General features: G+C 40.4%; 1 protein-coding gene across 1 annotated transcript in view; it reads right to left on the bottom strand.

Annotated features, from left to right (window-relative positions):
• The window catches only part of MAGI1 (membrane associated guanylate kinase, WW and PDZ domain containing 1), a 637,460-nt gene that overhangs the window by 108,068 nt on the left and 508,737 nt on the right, over window positions 1-20,655 (bottom strand). The window contains 2 exon segments of the mRNA XM_038565915.1: window positions 3,700-3,906; window positions 18,157-18,276. Of these exon segments, the coding sequence (XP_038421843.1) occupies window positions 3,700-3,906; window positions 18,157-18,276 (327 nt within the window).

Genomic DNA, 20,655 nt, shown 5'->3' with positions numbered 1-20,655 from the left:
TTGGGCAAGCTATTAGAGCTCTCTAGTATATGTGTAAAAAGCTTTACAAAGTGCCGGAGAAACATTAGCTCTTATAGTAATATCATCTCTTCACATTCCAAAGCAATGCTTTATCATTGCCTGCTAATGGAAAAGAAACATCAGCAACCTCATGTTCAAAAATAGGGGAGGCTGCTGAGAGAAAAAAAGGAAAAGCCTCAAAATACAATTAAATAACATTTGGTGTCTCTTAGAGGGAGTTAAAGGATGGTGGTTTGTTACAGATTTTCCAAGCTGTCTAAAACAAGGTACTTATACCAATGCTTTCATTTGGTATAAATAACTGTGTGCTTTGGTCAGTGGTATGCTTTGGTCAGTGGTCATGAAGCATGCATGAAGAGTGTTCATTCTCAAAGGCTCGTTTAGGCCAATAATTTGGGCACAGTTTGTAAAAGACTGGCCTATTGCTTTGTGCTCAACAGTCAGTACCACAGGGAGTATCTGGGATGACTCTTCATTGCTCAGCTCTTGCCTCAGTCACTGATGACAGAAAAGAATTGAGGCTGTCCCCTGGATGCTTCTTGCCACAGTCTCTTGCTCTTTTGCCTATAAACATTCCCAATATTATTCACACACTTTGTACCTCCTTCAAAAGACTAAAGCAGAAGTCACCTAAGATAGTAGCAACAGCATGTTAATTAAAATATCTCAGTAAATATTTTTATTTTTAAAAATTTTTTAAGATTTTATTTATTTATTCATGAGAGACATCGAGAGAGAGAGAAAAAGAGAGAGAGAGAGAGAGAGAGAGGCAGAGACACAGGCAGAGAGAGAAGCAGGCTCCATGCAGGGAGCCCAGTGCAGGACTCAATATCAGGACTCCAGGATCACGCCCTGGGCCGAAGGCAGACGCTCAACTGCTGAGCCACCCAGGCGTCCCTCTCAGTAAATATTTTTAATAGCTTCATCATGTTTCTCTATGTGGATACAACACTCATTCCTTTATCATAACTCTCCCAACCAGGAGCCAAGACCTCATTATGTTATTGTCACTCTATGCACCAAGTAGCTGGTGGATTGCTACTTAAAGTGGTTCAGAGAGCAAAATGCTTTGACATAGCTAGTTTGATACACATATCATAGGCTGGGTAGTGTCAATTATTTGAAAGAATTTATATGAGTTAGGGTATGACAGGTTGTCAACTGTCATAGTTATAGCATTGGTAAGTGAGGAGGCATTTACTCAACATACTGAGGATGCCCATCACATGTGTATCTGAAGATAATTTCTCTCTGCATCCTATCAGCTTTCTTGGTGTTAAGGACAGGAAGCGAAAGAAGATAGTCAGCTACCACTTGACTTTTGTGTGGGTGTATGGAGAGCAAATGATCAAACTGATTCTAGCAATGATGACCTGGGCCCCAAAGTTTTTCTCTGATGCCAGAATTTCAAGTGAGCTTCTAATGGAGTCAGTTTCTGAGGCAAGCCTTCTAGAGATCAAGATTTATGGTAGCTAGAAACAGGAAGAGCAGTAAAACCTAGAGTCAATAAATCCTACTTTGTTCTTGCTTTATACCAAGAAATCTACTTAATAAAGAGGATAAGTAAGGGATACACATTTCTTGGGGACCATCCAGTCCACATGGCAGAGCTATTTCAGTGCACATCATTCCGAAGGTCTTATTTCTGTGCCCACAACTATGCTTTGGGTTATATTATCATTTGCTATCCTTACTTATTGGAAGATCAAGACATTATAATGTTAGCTACTTTTTAAAAGAAGTATTAGCTCTTTTTCTTCATAATCTGCTTCTCTATCAGCAAGGACTACTATACATGAATCATGTATTTCTAAGTAAGTGAAATGAGCTGATCTCAACAAATGCATATGTAAAAGATGGTAAATTTCTTCTAGCTATTATGACTATGGGTCAGCCCGTGGCCTAACCATTCTAACTAGAAAATGGAGATTTTCATGGAATCAGATTCTAGAGCTGAAAGGGAGAACTTAGATATGATTTAACCTTACCCATGAACCAAGAAGCTAGGATAACAAACTAGATCTCCCTTTACTCAATGCTTCTTGCAGAAAGATTGGGTTACTATTATAGCAATAAAACCATCAGAAATTATTTTAATTGTCACCTTGAAGAATTTAAGGCTTCTGAGCTTAATGAATTAGAAAACTTCAGGAGGCAGCCTGGGTGGGTCAGCAATTTAGCGCCACTTTCAGCCCAGGGCCTGATCCTGGAGACCTGGGATGGAGTCCCATGTCAGGTTTCCTGCATGAAGCCTGCTTTCTCCCTCTGCCTGTGTCTCTGCCTCTTTCTCTGTCTTTCATGAATAAATAAATAAAATCTTTTTAAAAAAAGAAAGAAAACTTCAGAGAGGCTTATATGGGTTCTAGGAAGCATTCAACTAATACAAGTATTTCCCTAAATATTCTATTAGATTTGCTAATGCAAGGAGGAAAATACAAGCTTAATTCCCCCTTTATTGGAATTTAGTCTAATCAAGTAATGACAGAAGTATGGTGATGTCAGGAAAGTTCACTAAGAGAGAGGAAGTTCTCATATACTGCAAATAGAGAATTCCCCCAGAGTGATATACTAAATATTGAGGAAACTACTAAAGTAGAAGAAAAATAGAAGAAACAAGCTGTTCTTCAAAGTCACAATACTATAAACTGGAGTGACTCCTGTCTTGCGCAGTTGTGAGTCCCTATATAAGGTCAAACCTTCATATAGTGAAAAATATCTTTGAACAGTTCTGGGTCACTACACTAACCCAAGAAATATACACCATAGTCTCTATGAATGGTACCCCTACGAATTGTGCAATACTCAACCTGTATAGTCTTACTCAGAGGCATTGTCCTTGAAGATCCCCTCATAAAATATGGTATACCTAAGCTTGGGCATAGATGCCCCTGAATGCATATTTAAACGCATAATGCAAGGAGTATTATATGCTATGTAATATAGGGATCCCTGGGTGGCTCAGTGGTTTAGTGCCTGCCCTCGGCCCAGGGCGTGATTCCAGAGTCCGGGGAATCAAGTCCTGCATCAGGATCCCTGCATGGAGCTGGCTTTCCCTCTGCCTGTGTCTCTGCCTCTCTCTGTGTCTTCATGAATAAATAAAATATTTTTTAAAAAGATATAATCAAGTATCCATTATGTTTCCATCTTTCTCCAGTTAGGGGATATAGAAAAATTGAACAAGTTAACTGAACACTATACAATTCCACTGTAATCTCTATTTACAAAGGTGGAAGATAAAAGGATGCTACCAGCCTTCCATACAGCATCAAAGGATATTAAACTGTGAAGCAAGTCCTCATATTTCTCTTTATAAGCCACGAGGCATAATTACAGAACAGTGTCAAGACCAAGAAATAAATGAACAAAACACAAATATTCTTAATACATACCATTTTGAAGTGAAGGAAACAATGCTGATTCTTCTTGATTCCCTTCTATAGACATTTCCCTCTAGCATTTTTAAGATATTTGGGAGAAGTTAAAATATTCTTGCAAAGAATCATGGAGATAGATCATGGAAAAGACCACCCCTTCCTCAAGCTTTGCATGGTCAGTTTGAATTTTGTCAACCCTTCCGAACAGTTCTTGAGAAGAGATACCTTTTCTTCGCTCTCTGCAAAACCCTCTCACCACCCCTTATCCCAAGTCCATCAAGGGGGAAGGTGGTCTGGTCTTTACCTGTAAAGCTACTGTTCATTTCAGGAACGTCATCCTCCTCCTCATTCTCCGCATGGACTATGCCAGCATTTTGCATATCATTGTAGGATTTGGTTCGCTTTGGGGTCGACTGCTTGGAGCCAGACTGAAGGCTTTGCAAGGCATCCGTTGTGATCACTTTCCCACTGACTGGCTGGCTAGGAGGTTTGGGTGTCCCATAATAGTTTCCTAGGTGATGGAGAGACACATTTGCATGTTTTAGAAAGAATACTTTGTGTTTTTTTTCAAGGCTTCACATCTGAATCTCTCAGCACATTGGGGAAAAAAAATTTTTTTTTAACTAGAAAACCAGAACACACTGTATTTCATTTCTGGAATAGGTTAGAAGAGATGTGGTTCCTACCAAGCTAGACATGGTGATTTCAGAAGTCAGGAGGAAAGCTGCATTGTTTAGTTGCAAAGAACCTACTAGTAGTAAAAACAAAGCTGGCTGTAATGAATAGCAAAACTTCCTCCTCATTACATTTGAAATTCAATTGGTCACTTTTTTATATATATGCACCAGAATAATGCTAAACCCAATTTAGAGTTAGCTTCACAGAAAATAAAAAATTCATTACTGCCAGCACCTTTACGTGCCTACAAAGTCAAGGTCACCTTCCCTTAATAAGGGGACTCCTTAAGAGGAAACCAGGGCACTATTTAAAAAGGAAGCCTGTGAATACCACGTGGCACCTCTTTAACTGAATGGCAGGCTTGACTCTCAGGGTCATGTGGGGTGGGAGCAAACCCTTGCCAAGTTTTAACAGAAAACTGTGTCAATGGTGGCACGCTGGTCACTCTTTTAGGAAATATCCATTTCACTTTGAGCCACTTTCTCCCCACATTTGACTCAATGTACTAAGTGATTCTAAATAGTACCTGGGGGGATCCCTGGGTGGCACAGTGGTTTGGCGCCTGCCTTTGGCCCAGGGCGCGATCCTGGAGACCCGGGATCGAATCCCACATCAGGCTCCCAGGGCATGGAGCCTGCTTCTCCCTCTGCCTGTGTCTCTGCCTCTCTCTCTCTCTGTGACTATCATAAATAAATAAAAATTAAAAAAAAAAGAATCTTTAAAAATAAAATATAAATAAATAGTACCTGGATGGATTTTTACATTTTATTATTTTAATAAATGTGTATATTTTTAATGTGGATTAAAAAATGTAGCTACGAAGTCATGGTTTTAATATAAAGTTTACTTTTCAAATTAAGTGAAAAAGCAATACTTTTTAAAAGTGACTTTCTTGTTTTAAAAGTCAGCTATATATAATAAAAAATAAGTAACTGAATAAATAATAGTAATGGCAGTGATTAGAGTTTCCTTTTGAAAACTTAAGTTAAAAAAATAAGTTATTTTAAAGAATATTCCAAGTAAATAATAGATATTATGCTCAGATATGGACAAAACCATAAAGGTGATTCATGAACAGCCAAAGTTTGAAAAATACAGCTCAATAATATGTAGTGACTACATGATAAAAAAAATAGCACTAGAATGCCACTAATCCAATCCCCATCACACATCTTCTAAAGGAAGGCCAGGAAGATAAATTACACTGAGTCCTTCAATAAATCCTAAGCAATGTTTGTAATTCTTTGCTTGGTAAAGCAGAATTTATACATAATAACAAATCTCGTACACACTGTTTCTTCCCCAGGATTCATCCCACTGTCTAACTTCAGTACATAATTACATAAAGTAGACATTTTATTACACAAGTACAAAAGCAAAAGGAGACAGTAACATATTGCTGTGCATGAGACACACAGGTGGTCAAGGACTGGCTTCCATTGAGCTTTATTTTATAATTAAAATCTTTTTATTAATATCATTTTTAAAAAATATTTGTCAAACCACACTTACAAATATGCACAACCACTTTCTTTGACAGTGGTGTGACAGTGCAAGTCAGCAGGGAAACTAACCACACAAGTTAAAACCTATAGTAGACTAATGGGTACCATGTTTGAGTTAGAAGGACACCAGAGTAAAACCTGAAAGACATTTTGGAGGTTTGTACTCCACCCAATCATCATAGTTCTTTCACAGAAGATGACGGTATCAGTTTCTTCAAAAAACTTGTCAAGTTTCCAACATAATGGTCTGGGATGGGATATAACCAACCTGAAGAAAGCCATCCCATATATGTTTTTAGAGGCATTTCCATAGAGCTTACATCTAAGGACATCCCACGTCTTTGTTGAAGTTGAAAGCAGGCCATAGTGCTGAGTTTTTCATGGACTGAGGACTGTTAATGCAGTTTAGGCAAGTAAAACAGCTATTTAAAAATTCATCTTCACAGGGAAAAAAAAGAGAGACGAACTCTAATGAATTTAATTCTAATTCCCTCTGACCACTATTACACCAAAGTATCATGTGCATTTTTGAGTTGCAAGTGAAACAAAGACCAATGTCTACATAAGACGACTTCACCAAAAATATGGAACCAAAGGATGGGTCCTTTTATTTATAATTTTATCATTTTACAAACATTATCATTCACTTTCAGGGCCATTAAACCAAAGCAACATTCAGGAAATTGTTGTGACTTAAAAAAAAAAAATCAACGAAAATGTAGATACCCTCAGTTTAGGACAAAAATAAATATCGGGAAAAGAAAAGTTCTCCATACATTTGACAACTACATGTGGATTTTCCTCAGTTTTCAAGTTCAGAATCTTTCTTAATAAATGATGAGCAGATTTCTTAATGCAACTATAAACTCCCTAAAACAATCCACTTACTCGTAGTTGTTTACTGTTTCTGAAAATTAGTTTAAGATTGACTGGAGACCAAAAAAAAAAAAAAAAAAAAAAATATTATTAGGCTGAACCACATGCAATGGCTGTTGTAGAAGACAAGCTGTTGTGTAGCAGTAATCTCATCAGGTTAATCTAAGGTACAGGCATGTAGGTGGTGAAGAGACAGTCTGGGCTTCAAATCCTAGCTTCACCACTAACTGGCTCCGTAATCATAGGCATCTAACCATTCAACAAACAAACAAACAAGAAAAAAAAAAAACCTCTTTGTCCTCTTCTATAAAACTGGGATTCTATGAATACCTAGTTACTATCTAGAGCACCGGTTTTGAGGATAAAATGCAATGGTCCATTGAAAGCCTTTAATCCACACTAAAGTCGGCCACTACACTGAGCCTTGATAAATGCTACTTAATGTTGATAGTTTCTCTTTCTAATCTTTCAAATGAGCTCATTTCACCATGTTGGAAGGATTAATGAGACAATGTGTCTGAGGTGCCTCCCACAAGATAACTGAATATTATTCCTTTACTCTTGTAAGGGAACAAGCAGCAAAACTTGCCAATGACCAAATAACCTTGGGCAAGTTTTTTTTTTTTTTTAACCCTCAGTCTAATACTTCTCCCATCTGACAGAAATGACAGCCCCAGCCTGACTGACTTCACAGGATTATAACTTTCTAGAAGGTATCCTGTAAACTCTAAGGAGTTATAAATGGGAAATGGTGTAATTATTCAAATCCCTCCAGCATTTCTTATCTTCCATATTGCCTACAAACTTTAAGGAGAAGTTTATTTCTAGTAGTTCTCTAACTATAGAGGGTTCAACTTGCCTTCAAAGACATTGTCCACCTCTCCCCCCTCCACACACACACCGATTTAAAAAAGATAACTTGAATTAGTCACTAACATATAAAAATGGAATGCTTCTGATTAAAATCTGGATATACTGAGAAGTGCTGCTTGACAAACTGTAAGTTCTGGTTCCTTAGATTCCGTCTCTCCCAGACAGTGTTGATGACATGTGTGTGACCACAGCCAATTTACCTGGAACACACTACATTCATTGAATTAAGGGTTTTGTTTTTTTTTTTTAAAGATTTTATTTATTTATTTGACAAAGAGAGAGAGCACAAGCAGAGGGATAGGAAGAAGCAGGCTCCTTGCCGACCATAGAGCCTGACATGGATTCTGGGAACATGGCTTGAGCCGAAGGCAGACGCTTAACCAGTTGAGCCACCCAGGTGCCCCTGCATTAAGGATTTCTGCAGAGAACTTGTTCTCCCACCTTTGGTGTGTCCCTGTCCTTGCTAGATGAATATCTTGGCCCCAGTCAAGAAGAGCTTTGCTAAGGCTGCTGTAATGCAAAGGCATGGGCATACAAAGGGGCTTAGACACAGAAGGGAGGGAAGAAAACCTAAAACTTCAAAAATGGCCTCAATAACTCGAAGACTGGTCTTAGTGATTTGATTCTGGGTAAATGTGGTTTTGGTCCCTTGGACTCCGGGTGGATGGAGTTATGCTGAAATCCCATGTTGTCTTCACCAAGGAAGGATGGGCAGGATGAGTGGTGCATTTGCTATGGGCCAGGCACCATGGGTTCACTGTTTCGACCTGCCCTCTTCACTTTCCGCATCTAGCTGCCTGGCCCCTGGGCATGTCCCTTACAACTGGCCTCTGCCAGCAAACTCTCTGTCTTATCAAGCTTCCACGCTGGTCATCATCAGGCCAAGCCTGGCCATGGTAGAGTGCAAACTTACAGACAGTATGCGCAACAGACTTCCTGTGAGGAATACATGGATCACTTGACGGTATTAAATAAAAATCAGATGAAGAATTAGAAGCGATTAAAAAATTAATTGGGTTATCACCTGGCAGCCTTTACAGTTTCTAGGAGACCTGAGTCTAACTGTCCTACACTCCCCACGTTAGCTAACACACACTTCCTGAGGTGGCTGGCTCCCTCTCAAGTGGGAATGTGTGTGTCTCTGCAGCTATTTTCAAAACTGGCTCTACAATAAAACTTAACAGGGATGGTGGCTGGGGAGGGAAGAGAGGGCAAGGGAAGACAGAAGAGGAAGCCACTGCTGGCCTTAATTAACAGGCACAATCTTTGGCCATGACCAAGCCAAAGAAAATATTTTCTGACATGCATTTAAAAATTAATGGGGACTGCAAATCAATTTTTAGAGCTTGATAAAATATTTAAGGAGGACCATAACCCTGAGTTTTAAGCCAGAATGAATCAAATCTACACAGCCTTTCACTCTACAAGTTTAGTATTCATTTATCTCACTATAGAGCTTTTTTTTAATTTCTGCCAGCCACTATGCCAGACACTAGAAATAAAATGTAAAAAAGGGGATGAAAACATGATCTTCATAAATGCTCTTGTGTGGCACACATCAGTTTTCTTATTTTAAAGATTTTATTTATTTATTTATTTGAGAGCAAGCGAGAGAACATGAGCAGGAGAGAGGGGAAGAGAGAGAAGCAGACTCCTCACTGAGCAGGGAGCCCGACTGGGGTCTCGATACCGAGGACCCCGGGGATCACAACCTGAGCTGAAGGTAGACGCTTAACCCACTGAGCCACCCAGGCGCCCTTACCTCAGTTTTCTTAAATGTCGTGCAAACAATAAAGTTCTGTTGGCATGGAGATTCTGACTGAGTGGGTCAGGGTAGGGCCCAAGATTCTGAATTTCTAACAAGTACTCATGGTGCACTAGATCACCATTGCTCTTTAGGAGATGAGGAACACGGAGGCCAAGGCCAGTAGAAATGCCTGCCTTATGAGTCACTGGCTGGTCCAGGTTAAATAAGCACTCAGGCTCTTTGTCCTCCAGTTTATAATTCTATGCAGGAGGTGGGTGGGAGCCGGGGACACTTGTCTGTCCACTTCCTATAGAACAAGCTTCTGAAACTAAGAACAAGATGGTAGTGACTACCAATAGCTGGGAATCTATAGTATATGTCTTCAATGGGGCAATATGACCCCCAAGGGGGCAAAAGTCGGTTTGGGGTGTGGCAGGGTATAAAAGTCTTACTCTTTTTATGTGTAAAGCACAGATATATATATATATATATATATAGTATCTAAGGCCAAAGACATCCAGGATCTCTGTTTTTGCTAGCCTCACAGTCATGCCATTATCATCCACTTGTCCTCAGAGACTATTTCTGACCCCCACCCCCAATTAGATCAAAACTACCCTTAAATGTCCTCAGGGAACCATGTACCTCTCCTTCCCAATGCCTGTTGTTGTAATCATCATATGGTTTAACTGACCAGTATCGGTCTTTACCTCTAGACCACAAGCACCATGAGAGCAGGGACAGTCTCTGCTTTTGTACACTACTGCATCTCCAGGCCTAATGCAGTGCCAGCCCATAGAATTAGGAATTCTCTGAGAATGAGGAAATAAACAAGTAGAGACAGCACACAGGAATTCCAGCCAGGGATGCTCCTCCATACCTCTATTGTGGATCTGGTTTTTTAATAGCATGACTCATGGCAGTTTCTTCCCAGTCCATCAATCACATCTCAGTGACCTCAGATCTGCACTACTTTCACTTTCCACTTGCTTGCTCAGCACATGATGGTATCAGTCCTAAAACACCCATCGCTTTCTTTTTACTCTTCCCTTTCTTACCTGCTCCACCCTACAGAAACATGATTTGCACGCAAAGGACAATAAGCCACTGTCCTATAATAAGATGTTTGTTCTTGCCACTGCCATTTGGCTTTGAACAGAAGAGGGTAATATAACTTAATAGCTTTGTGACCCTGAGCAAGGTAAGGGACCTCTCTCTTTGTGGCCTCAGTTCTCATGGTATAAAGATAAGAAAAGTACTCATCTAGCAGGTTTTTTTGTGTAGATGAAATTAGACACTGTGTACAAAGAACTCACCATTGCGTTTGGAACAATGTTAGCATGTAATGAACCCTAGCAGTCTTAAGTGGCACCTACTGTTGTAGACCAATAAAAGCTCTAAAATACAGAAGAGGGTGTTGTTATCAAATGTATATTTAAAGAACAATATTAATCAAAATTTACCTTTATTGTGTACCTCTCATGTCACTACCCATACATTCACTTACTATAATCTTCATTAATACTCCTATGGAAAAAGAGACATCAGTATTCCCAGATGACGATGAGATTCACACAATGTGTAAATGGGGACTAGCGTTGACATGTCCCCAACACTTATGTTGTCAACTCCAGGAATCTCTGTGGATCTCTAAGCAGGGAATTAAGCGAAACTACCCTGGCACCAGCCTCTTCATCTTCATATGCAGAGGAACAGCCTATTGCAGCACAGATTCCCTTTGGTTATTCTCATTATCAACAGAGAACATTCCATGGTGGAGTTTGCCAACAGAGCTTATCACAACAGACGGCTTCCAAGGCCTGCCAAAGAACAGGACTCCAGACCGTCTCGTTTTCCTCAATGACAAACAAGAACTCTCTTCACCCCTGCTTTATCTCTGTGTCCCCAAAAAGTATACCCTTGGCAGCTGCTTTTTTTGTAGACCTTCTAGGAAGCAAAAACAATAACATTATTGAATGCAGACATCCCTCTCCTTAATTAACATGCAGAAATATGCAACCCATAACTCGAATTTAAAATGTCACACTGGCACTGCACTTCCATGCTGAGGGAAAACCTTTGCAATGCTCAAAGTGTATAATCAGCCTCTTCTACCCAGAGGCATTTGTAAAACAGGCATGTTTGGAACCACCCCCACTGAATAGTTCATCCCTTGTAAACTCTCTCCTAGAGAAGTCCCAAGGGCTGGCTGAGGCAGCAACCTGTCTCACTGAGTGAAAATGTCAACAAGGAAAAAAAAAAAAAAAAAAGAAAGAAAGAAAGAAAGAAAGAAAAGCAAGGCAAAGAGAGATGGTGCAGCTGATTTATTTTAAGCACCGTATCAAATAAATTTGTTCAGTGCCACAATTAGGAATTTGAGCCAAGGAGGAAAGACACATTTATTTCTGTTTTCTTTGCCTTGATGTCAAATCTATCTAATGACAGGAGGAGGCGTTGGTTCAAATTGCAAAGCAGAGATCAATGATGAGCTCCACAAATAGCTTCTATGCTTTGTGAGGGACAATAGTTAGGCTCTTAATGTAGACAGGTAGAGCCACTAACTGGTGGAGTGAATGCAACTCACAGCATTATAGCTGCTGGGGCACAGGAAGTTTCATTATGCAGCCCCTAGCCCCACCACCAAACCTGGTCCTTTCCCAAGTTCCTTATCTCAGCAAATGGTACCAGCATCCATCTAATTATGTAAGACAGAAACTAGGAGTCATAAAGAAGGACCACGATCACTTGCATCTTCTACCTCCTTCTTATAACTGCTACATTTACCAAGTCCAGCTTTTTACATTCACATTAATATCTCAAGATGTAGTCATCTCACCACCGCCACCACCACCACAGTGCAAAGCTGACTCCATCTAGGGTTGCCAGATAAAACACAAAACCAGATGTTCTCTATTTTTATTTGTTAAATCTAGCAATCTCACTTCTAGAGTGATTCACTTCAATGATTACTTCTATAGGAAAGCTTTTCCCAACTCCAGAGAGATCAAATCTCCTCAACCTAAAGTCTCCTCTAGGGATGCCTGGGTGGCGCAGTGGTTTGGTGCCTGCCTTTGGCCCAGGGCGTGATCCTGGAGACCCGGGATCGAATCCCACGTCGGGCTCCCGGTGCCTGGAGCCTGCTTCTCCCTCTGCCTGTATCTCTGCCTCTCTCTCTCTCTCTCTCTGTGACTATCATAAATAAATATATTTAAAAAAAAATTAAAAAAAAATAAAGTCTCCTCTATAGACTCTTGCACACTCACAACTGTACACTTATTTCTGTGACTATTTGAATACTGTGCCTTGTGCACTGTAAGACCCAGGAGGACACTGACCATATCTGGTTTTGCTCAGCATTTTATGTTTAAAGAAACAACTGAGGAAACCAACTAGTCATACAGTCTACAAAGGAGGTGTCCATTTCCAGGGAGCAGAATGGGAAATATAAGGATTGCAGTCCTGCCTGTGACGTAGCTTGGGCGATGCGCTTTTGTGCAGGCTTTCTCCCAATTCTCTCTAGTGTCTTAGACTAGTCTCTCCCTGAATCTCAGTTCTGTCTTCTGAAGAAATGACTCTACTGCATTTCCAGCTTTAAAATCCTATAACCGGGATCCCTGGGTGGCGCAGCGGTTTAGCGCCTGCCTTTGGCCCAGGGCGCGATCCTGGAGACCTGGGATCGAATCCCACATTGGGCTCCCGGTGCATGGAGCCTGCTTCTCCCTCTGCCTATGTCTCTGCCTCTCTCTCTCTTTCTCTCTGTGACTATCATAAATAAACTTAAAAAAATAAAAAATAAAATAAAATAAAATAAAATCCCATAACCCTGCAACCCTACACTCCATACATATACTGACCCTTAAGGACTTTGCCTATGGTTACCCCACCTGAGGTTTTATTGCTTCACTCTACTTGTCCACCTTTTCACATGTCATTGATGTGCCCACAAAAGATCACCACTCACTACTCTGCAGTAACACACTCTTTGAGGGGATTCAAAATTATCCTGTTTTAAAGGAGCTTAACTCTTAAGCATGTGCTTAGCTCTCTACAGTCAGCTGAGAGGGGAGGGCCCATCTGGAGTAGGTGCTCACCATTCCCTGTAGCAGCTTTCATTCTCGAGCTGTGCTGTCAAATGTGGCAGCCACCAGATACCTGTGACTATGCAATGTAAAATCAGTTTCAATTAAACTAAATGTAAAATTCAGTTGCTTAGTCACAATAATTACATGCGGCTAGTGGCTGCCATGTTGGACGGCCCAGAATGCTGAACAGTTCCATCACCAAAGGAAGTTTTGTTGGCCTTCACTGGTTCTCAAGCAAGGCATAGTTCTTTGTCCCTCCTTCTCTAGGACTCATGTTCTGACCTTCTCTTGGTTTATCCCACTTGCTATCCCTGGAATCAGGCCTCAATACTAGTACTAACTTCCAAACTGAGATCCTATTCCTCAGTCGTTCATTTGAACCCCTGAGGTCCTCTGACAAGCTTCAGTTCAACTGTCACATCCACAAGGGGGTCTACTCTAATGTGAGATGAGATGCAGTACCCTTGCCGTATGCTTCTGGAGCACCCCGGTCTCCATTCTCAGAACACATGTGGCTTCTCTTGAAATTGTTTAATTTGCCTCATAATATTGAGGGGCTGCAGAGTACAAACCCTGGAGCCAGGCTGCGTGAGTTTGGATCCCAGCTCTATTCCCAGTTCACCATGTGAACTTAGAAAAATAACTGGCCTCTCTGGACCTCATGCTCTTCTTCCATAAAATGGGGAATCAACTGTACCTACCTCATAGGATCGGTGAGTAATTAAGTGAGTGGGTGCATGCAACATACTTTGAAGAACATCCAGCACATAGGATATGCTGGACAGTGTTGGCAAAAATAAAAAACGAAAACCATAAGCATCTTTAAAGGCAGAGCTGCTTGGTTTTCCGTCCTTTACATAACACCTTTGCCACAGAATAACATCTGATGCAGGAGCCCCTAGGTGGCTCAGCCAGTTAAGGTCTGCCTTTGGCTCAGGTCATGATCCCCGGGTCCTGGGATCAAGTCTTGCATTGGGTTCCCTGCTCAGGGGGAACCTGCTTCTCCTTCTCACTCTGACACTCCCCCTTCTTGTATTCTCTCTCACTCTCTCAAATAAATAAAATCTTAAAAAAAAAAAAAAAATCTAATGCAAAGCAAATGGTCAATAAATACTTACTGAATTGAACTGTGTATGTCCCAACGGGCTTGCTCTAATACTGCATTGCCGGAAACTTCCTGTATAGTCCTATTCAGAGCACTGTAGTGAGGTATTGGTGCAGGGATGCTCACTGCAGCCATGTTTACAAGACACCAAAAATGGGGGAGGGGTGGGAACATCCTGAATGTCCACCTGCAGAGGACTGGTCAGCATACATTGGGATACTTCGTAGCATTTTCAAAGACTGAGATAGAACTGTATGGGGTAATGCGGAAAAATTTCCAAGATAAGTGAAGTCGGAAGGCTAAGAATAGGGTGAGATAAACATGAGTATGTAGGTACATGCCCTCTGTGTCCCCAAACTTGCCCTGTGTGCAAGTTTTCTGAATCTCTACACTAGATCCTTTAACGGTGGCTCCCTATGGGGAGGAAGAGAAGCAAAATGGACTTACATAGGTTTATGTTCTTCACTATAGTATTTCGTCAAGTACATTTATTCCTTTTACTTAAAATGATCAAAGTGGCTTGCCTTAAAGAGTGTGTTGTGGGGGCACTTGCCTGGCTCAGTAGGAAGAGCATGCAACGCTTCACCTCAAGGTCATGAGTTTGAGCCCCACACTGGGTGTAGAGAATATAAAAAAGATAAATAAATAAGCTTAAAAATAAAAAAAAAATAAAAAAAAATAAAAAGTGTTTTTATGCCAGACTTTTCCTCTCTGGAACAAGGACAGGCAAAAAAAAAAAAAAAAAACCTGAGCAGAAAATAAGATGGTGAGTACCTGGCAAGTAAATAAAGACATTTTACTGGCAACCACACTGGTTTACTGACTAGCAGAAGGGGGAGGGAATCCACCAGGGTGGCAATTTCGGACCAGTCGTGTGTGTAAATATAAGAGCTAATGCTGATTGAGAGCTTACATGTGTCAGACACTATGCTCAGCCCTTTCCAATTATTGTCTCATTTAATCCTACCTATGAGGAAGCACTATTATTATCCTCATTTTACCAAAGGGAAAATGGAGACACGGAGCATTAAGCAACTTGCCGGAGGGCACACAGCTCGACAGCAGAGGGGCTGAGATTCCATCTCAGGCAGGGCAGCCGCCCAGCCTGCACGCCCAGCCTGCACGCTCGTTAGTGTCCGACAGACAGCCACCGTCGGGGCCAGTCCAAGGGAGGCAAGGACAGAGGAAGTTCTCTCAAGATCTACCCAGCTCTATTCCTGTGACAGTATCTGGCATTTAATAAAAATTCCATTTTGCTTCCAGCTTATAAGAGTCAACATAATACACTTCAGTTAGTCCCAAAAAAGTATGAGCTGTCTCATATGGTAGGGAAATTATACAGCTAAAAGGTCAAAGGCTGACAAACACTGAACAGTCAAACGGCTGAAAAATGGAATGTATTAACGCTGGGCCTAAGAAAATTTCAACTCCGAAACAACAGAGCAACAGTCACAGAACGACAGTTTTACATGAGGCGATTGGACACTCTGAAAAACATTTCCCTGTTGCTACCCACCATGGAGTTAGGTTCACGTATGGACGAGTTATTTCTAAGACTTTTTAGTTACATTCAGGATGTTCTTCTTGGGGTTTTCAGGTAAGAATGTGTGAGATCTGAAAGTCCAACTGAGCTGGGTTTGGTTCCAGGCTCCTGCATTTTAGCACCAGCTATACAACCTCGAAAATGTTCCTAAATGCTAGGTCTCAGCAAACCCATCTAAAAATTCAGTGATAAGAGTTACCTCTGTCAATGCAATATAATTAAAAAGGAAACAAAATAACTCCATCTACAAATCATTTGTAATATAAACAACTGGAGAAAATGAGTTTATCTTCCTTGTTTCCCAGACAAGTTGTTGTCTACACCACATGCTTTTCTTTTCCAATCCAACACTCTTTGGCATTGCACAACTACTCTCCCCTTCATCCTTTCCAAAAATGCAAATGGTTGTTTTTTATATTAGGGGATTTAAGCTCCCCAGATGGGCATAATAACTGATTTCAAATAAGGACAATCCACTTTCTGCTAATGAAAGAGGATTCACATTTGCCCTCTTCTGGGCCAACTGAATTTTTAGCTAGATTCACATTTGCAAGACAACCTTGAAGACGTTCCTGGTACATCCACTTAGCCCCCTCCCTTCCCTCACCTCACTCCTAGGCCTTAGTTACTAATCCTTTGGATCCCCTCCCACTTCCCCAAACACCAATCGTATCGCAACACTTCACAGAAATGGAGACAACCGATAATTAGCAATACTAGAGGGAAATATTCTTGAATTCACAATCAGAAATTTGATTAACATCTAAACACAGCCCAGGGTATATTCCCAATTTGGAAATGAGCAGAAGGCACAAAGATGATGCTCTTCCTTTTCTCTCACCAAAGAATATCAAACCATAATCCATATACCTAAGATCCATGACCATTACCTAACTGTTAGCCACTGCCTGTAACAGGGACTGTTATCATATCAAAGCTTTAATATCCCTAATAAAAGTCTTCTTGGTGTGTACGTTTTGTTTTTAAGTCTACTCTTGAAAAATGCCCCTGTGGTCACCAAATAAATCCAAGTTTTATTTATTTATTTTTAAAGATTTCATTTATTCATTCATGAGACACACACACACACACACACACACACACAGGCAGAGACACAGGCAGAGGTAGAAGCAGGCTCCATGCTGGGAGCCCAACGTGGGACTCAGTCCCAGGACTCCAGGATCACGTCCCGGGGCAAAAGGCAGGTGCTAAACCACTGAGCCACCCAGGGATCCCCTAAATCCAAATTTTAAAAGATCACAAAGACATGCACATAATAATTTGGACAAATCTGACCTAGTTAATAGTATCATATTATGCTCTTCTGTCTCAAGTAATAACACTCAGAAGAGCAATCTAGCTACAATATTGATTTTAGAAAATGTATGCTGAATTTTTTTCCCTACCTTTGTCTTTGACCTTGACATCCTATTTGTGGAATCTTGTCCTATAGACATATTTTCACTTCTACAAAATGATTTATGTCCATGTTATTCAATGAAGTAGTGTTTTAAAATATTAAAAATATTTATCCAAAGGGAACTAGTTAAATCACAGCTATACTGATACCAAGAGATTACACAGCCTTGTAAAAGACAAAACAGTAATTTCTATTACTGAAATTGCAAAGAACTGTAAGACAGTGTTAAATAAAAGACCAAGGTACCAAAAAGCATGTATTGTATACTACTTTTCAAAAAAAAATAGGGAAGAAATAAGAACATATGCAAAGAACACACATGCACATGTGTCCCTGTAATTACATTAAGAAATTGCAGAAGGAAAATGAAAAAGTAAATGGCACTGGATATAATTTTGAGAGACAGGAGAATTTGAAATTAGGCAGATAAGGATAGGTATACGAAAGAAATTTCTTACTACTTTTGAAATATTCTGCTCCCTGAAGCATATACATGTATTATCTACTAAAAAAATACATTAAAAATCAATTAGTCATAAAAAAAAATGACACTTCATTGTTTCAAGATAAAAAAAAACACCGTAAGGTCACATTTTGTGATTGACCATGATTCTTTTCCCTCTTTTTTCTAATACCATGAAAGCCCATACTAAAACACACACACACACACACACACATACAAACACACACACACACTAACACACACACTCTTCAATTAATAAAGGAGAAAACTCTTGGGGGGGAGGACATTTTAAAAGAGCTCCACAAAGCCTTACTCCATATATTTTATCAATCATATTAAGGTGAACTGCAATCTCTTATCATTGATTAGACTTCTCTAGTTCACAAAACCCTTTTGCCTCGATCATTCCGGATCCTCTGAAGTGTCCAAGAGAGAGGCATCCTCACCTCTGTCACATAGACACACTCACCTTCATAGGTGCCGACTTCCAGAAGGGTCCCGCTCTGCTCGAGGTCCAAGAACTCCTTCACAGTCAGAAAGTTATAGTCCACGCCAGGTACTTCTCCTTCTCTGGGAGATCGGGTTGTGCCTACAGCCGACAAGACAAATGCACAGTCGATGAAAACAGAATGCTCCCCATTCAGTCGTAATTAGAATAACCTGTTCTGTAGGCTGGAGTTAGGACCTAAAGCTGCCCACCCATCTGCCCAAACAGAGACCCAGCAGAGACAACTTGTTTCTAACAGCACAGCATCCTCACTTCCACCCTCTAGTGCTGGGAACCTTCAAATGGGAGAAAGAACACAAACCAAGTCCAGCTGGATAGCCTGGGGTGAGTTTTTTATCATTTCTTAAAGTGCACTGAATGAAAAAGGCAAACTGGATTTTATATGGACAACATTCACAACTGGCAGCTTTTAGGACTCCAGTAAATACTAAAAAGTTATCCACCTTAAGCTCACAGCCTAAGGGGCTTATATTTTTTAACACAGGCCTCAAAAATTCTTGTGTTCCAAAGTACATCCGGCAAGTTCCAATGTAATAAGCCCTTTGAAGAAAATGACACCCACTACATAAACACATCACTAGAGAAATGCAATTGCCCAAGATCGGTGGTTGGATATCTCCCAGGGATTAAAATGCCGCCGCTCTACCCGTGTAATTAATATGTTTGATGAAAAGAGGCCACCCATAAGTTCTGATGGGAAAGAAGGAGCACTGAATTGCCTAGAAAGTTCTCCCCTTGAGTTAATATGGTCATTCTCCTAATGACTAATAAATACAACAATTCTTCTTATGAATAATGTAGGGCCTCTGGAGTATGTATGTAAGTCACCCAGCTCAGGGGCTAGGCGGTAGACAAGTTATTTTAGCCTAATCTCTACCAAAAGCGTGGAAGCAATGTAGAAGGAATGTGAATTACACACAAACCAAGAAAACAAACCAAGAAGCAATTATGATAGTGTGTAAGAAGATAGATCTTCTGTTAAATATTATAAAAGAGCAAAAAAGAGCAAAACACATGATTTCTGCTCTTACATTCAAGTTAGGTGATACGATCAACGTAAGTCATTTTGTAAGGTGCCATTACCTGTGGTGCTTTAAGGTCGATGTTTTCCTACATGATAAACAGGGATTTTTCCATATTCCTAGGAACTTAATAAGCAAGGATTTCCCCCCTAATCCTAGAAACTTTAAAGCAATTCAATAACCAACTCTATGTACCTTGTGGCTCTAATGTTCTCTCATCATTTGCCTACATGAATGGTCATGTCCACACACCTACTGTGGCCATCCAGAATTCTTTAAAGTCAAAAACTCAACACTTGTCGCATATTTACTTCAGGAAAATATATTTTTTAAATTGAGCCTGGTTTTTCTAATATCTGAAATCTGAGTGGGTTTTTTTTTTTTTTTTTTAATACCAGGTCTGACTGTAGAGTCAGACTACTTTAAAAAAAAAAAAAAAAAGATTTATTTGACAGAGACAGAGAGAGCACAAGAAGGGGAGAGGCACCCAGAGGGAGAGGGAGAAGCAGACTCCCCACTGAGCAGAGAACCGGATGTAGGGCTCGATCCCAAGACCCTGTGCCAAGACCCTGAGCCAAATGCAGACGCTTAACCGACTGAACCACCCAGACGCCCCTAAATCTGAGTGTCATAAATAGCTGCAAACTGTATGGTTTTATGCAATACAGCATGGTTGTATTGCATACGTTTGCTTATCAGGTCCCACATGCTGGAGTTTTCTAGTAAAGAAGCCTGCTTATGTCCACAAGTCTACTCTTGTACTGTTTCTTGATCTGTTCCCATTTTGGGCTACCCTGGCAGATGATGACAAGTCCTTTCAGGTTAGCTTACAATTTTAAATTGAGATCTCCAATGTCAATCTAAAACAGTTCAAGGCTTGCCTCCCAACAAATTGTGGTCTTGGGCATGTTCCTTAGCTTCTGTTATTACTTGGTTTCCTCATCTGTGAAACAGGGATAATAATGGTACCTACCTACCTACACTATAGATTTGTTGTGTGTGAATGAATGAAATAAACCATTGAGAAGACTTAGCTCAATAATCATCATCACATATTATAGTTTATGTCATGGGTAGAATGAAATGAGTTGATAGAACACTATAATTCGGGGATTCCTGGGTGGCTCAGTGGTTTGGCGCCTGCCTTTGGCCCAGGGTGTGATCCTGGAGTCCCAGGATCGAGTCCCGCATCGGGCTCCCGGCATGGAGCCTGCTTCTCCCTCCTCCTGTGTTGTCTCTGCCTCTCTCTCTCTCTCTCTCTCTATCATAAATAAATAAATAAATCTTAAAAAAACCCACTATAATTCAAATGTTATGTATCTATTTATATGTGTGTATATATTATAGATCTCATTACATCTATCACTATGTTTGATTTTTTTTTTTGATAAATATTTATTGAGGTCTCAATTCATGCCAGGTACTAGTTCAGGCACCA

Source organism: Canis lupus, chromosome 20, assembly GCF_011100685.1.
Source record: "Canis lupus familiaris isolate Mischka breed German Shepherd chromosome 20, alternate assembly UU_Cfam_GSD_1.0, whole genome shotgun sequence".
Lineage (NCBI taxonomy): Eukaryota > Metazoa > Chordata > Mammalia > Carnivora > Canidae > Canis > Canis lupus.
Note: the sequence above shows the minus strand (reverse complement) of the source record. Positions and strands in the feature narration are given on the sequence as shown.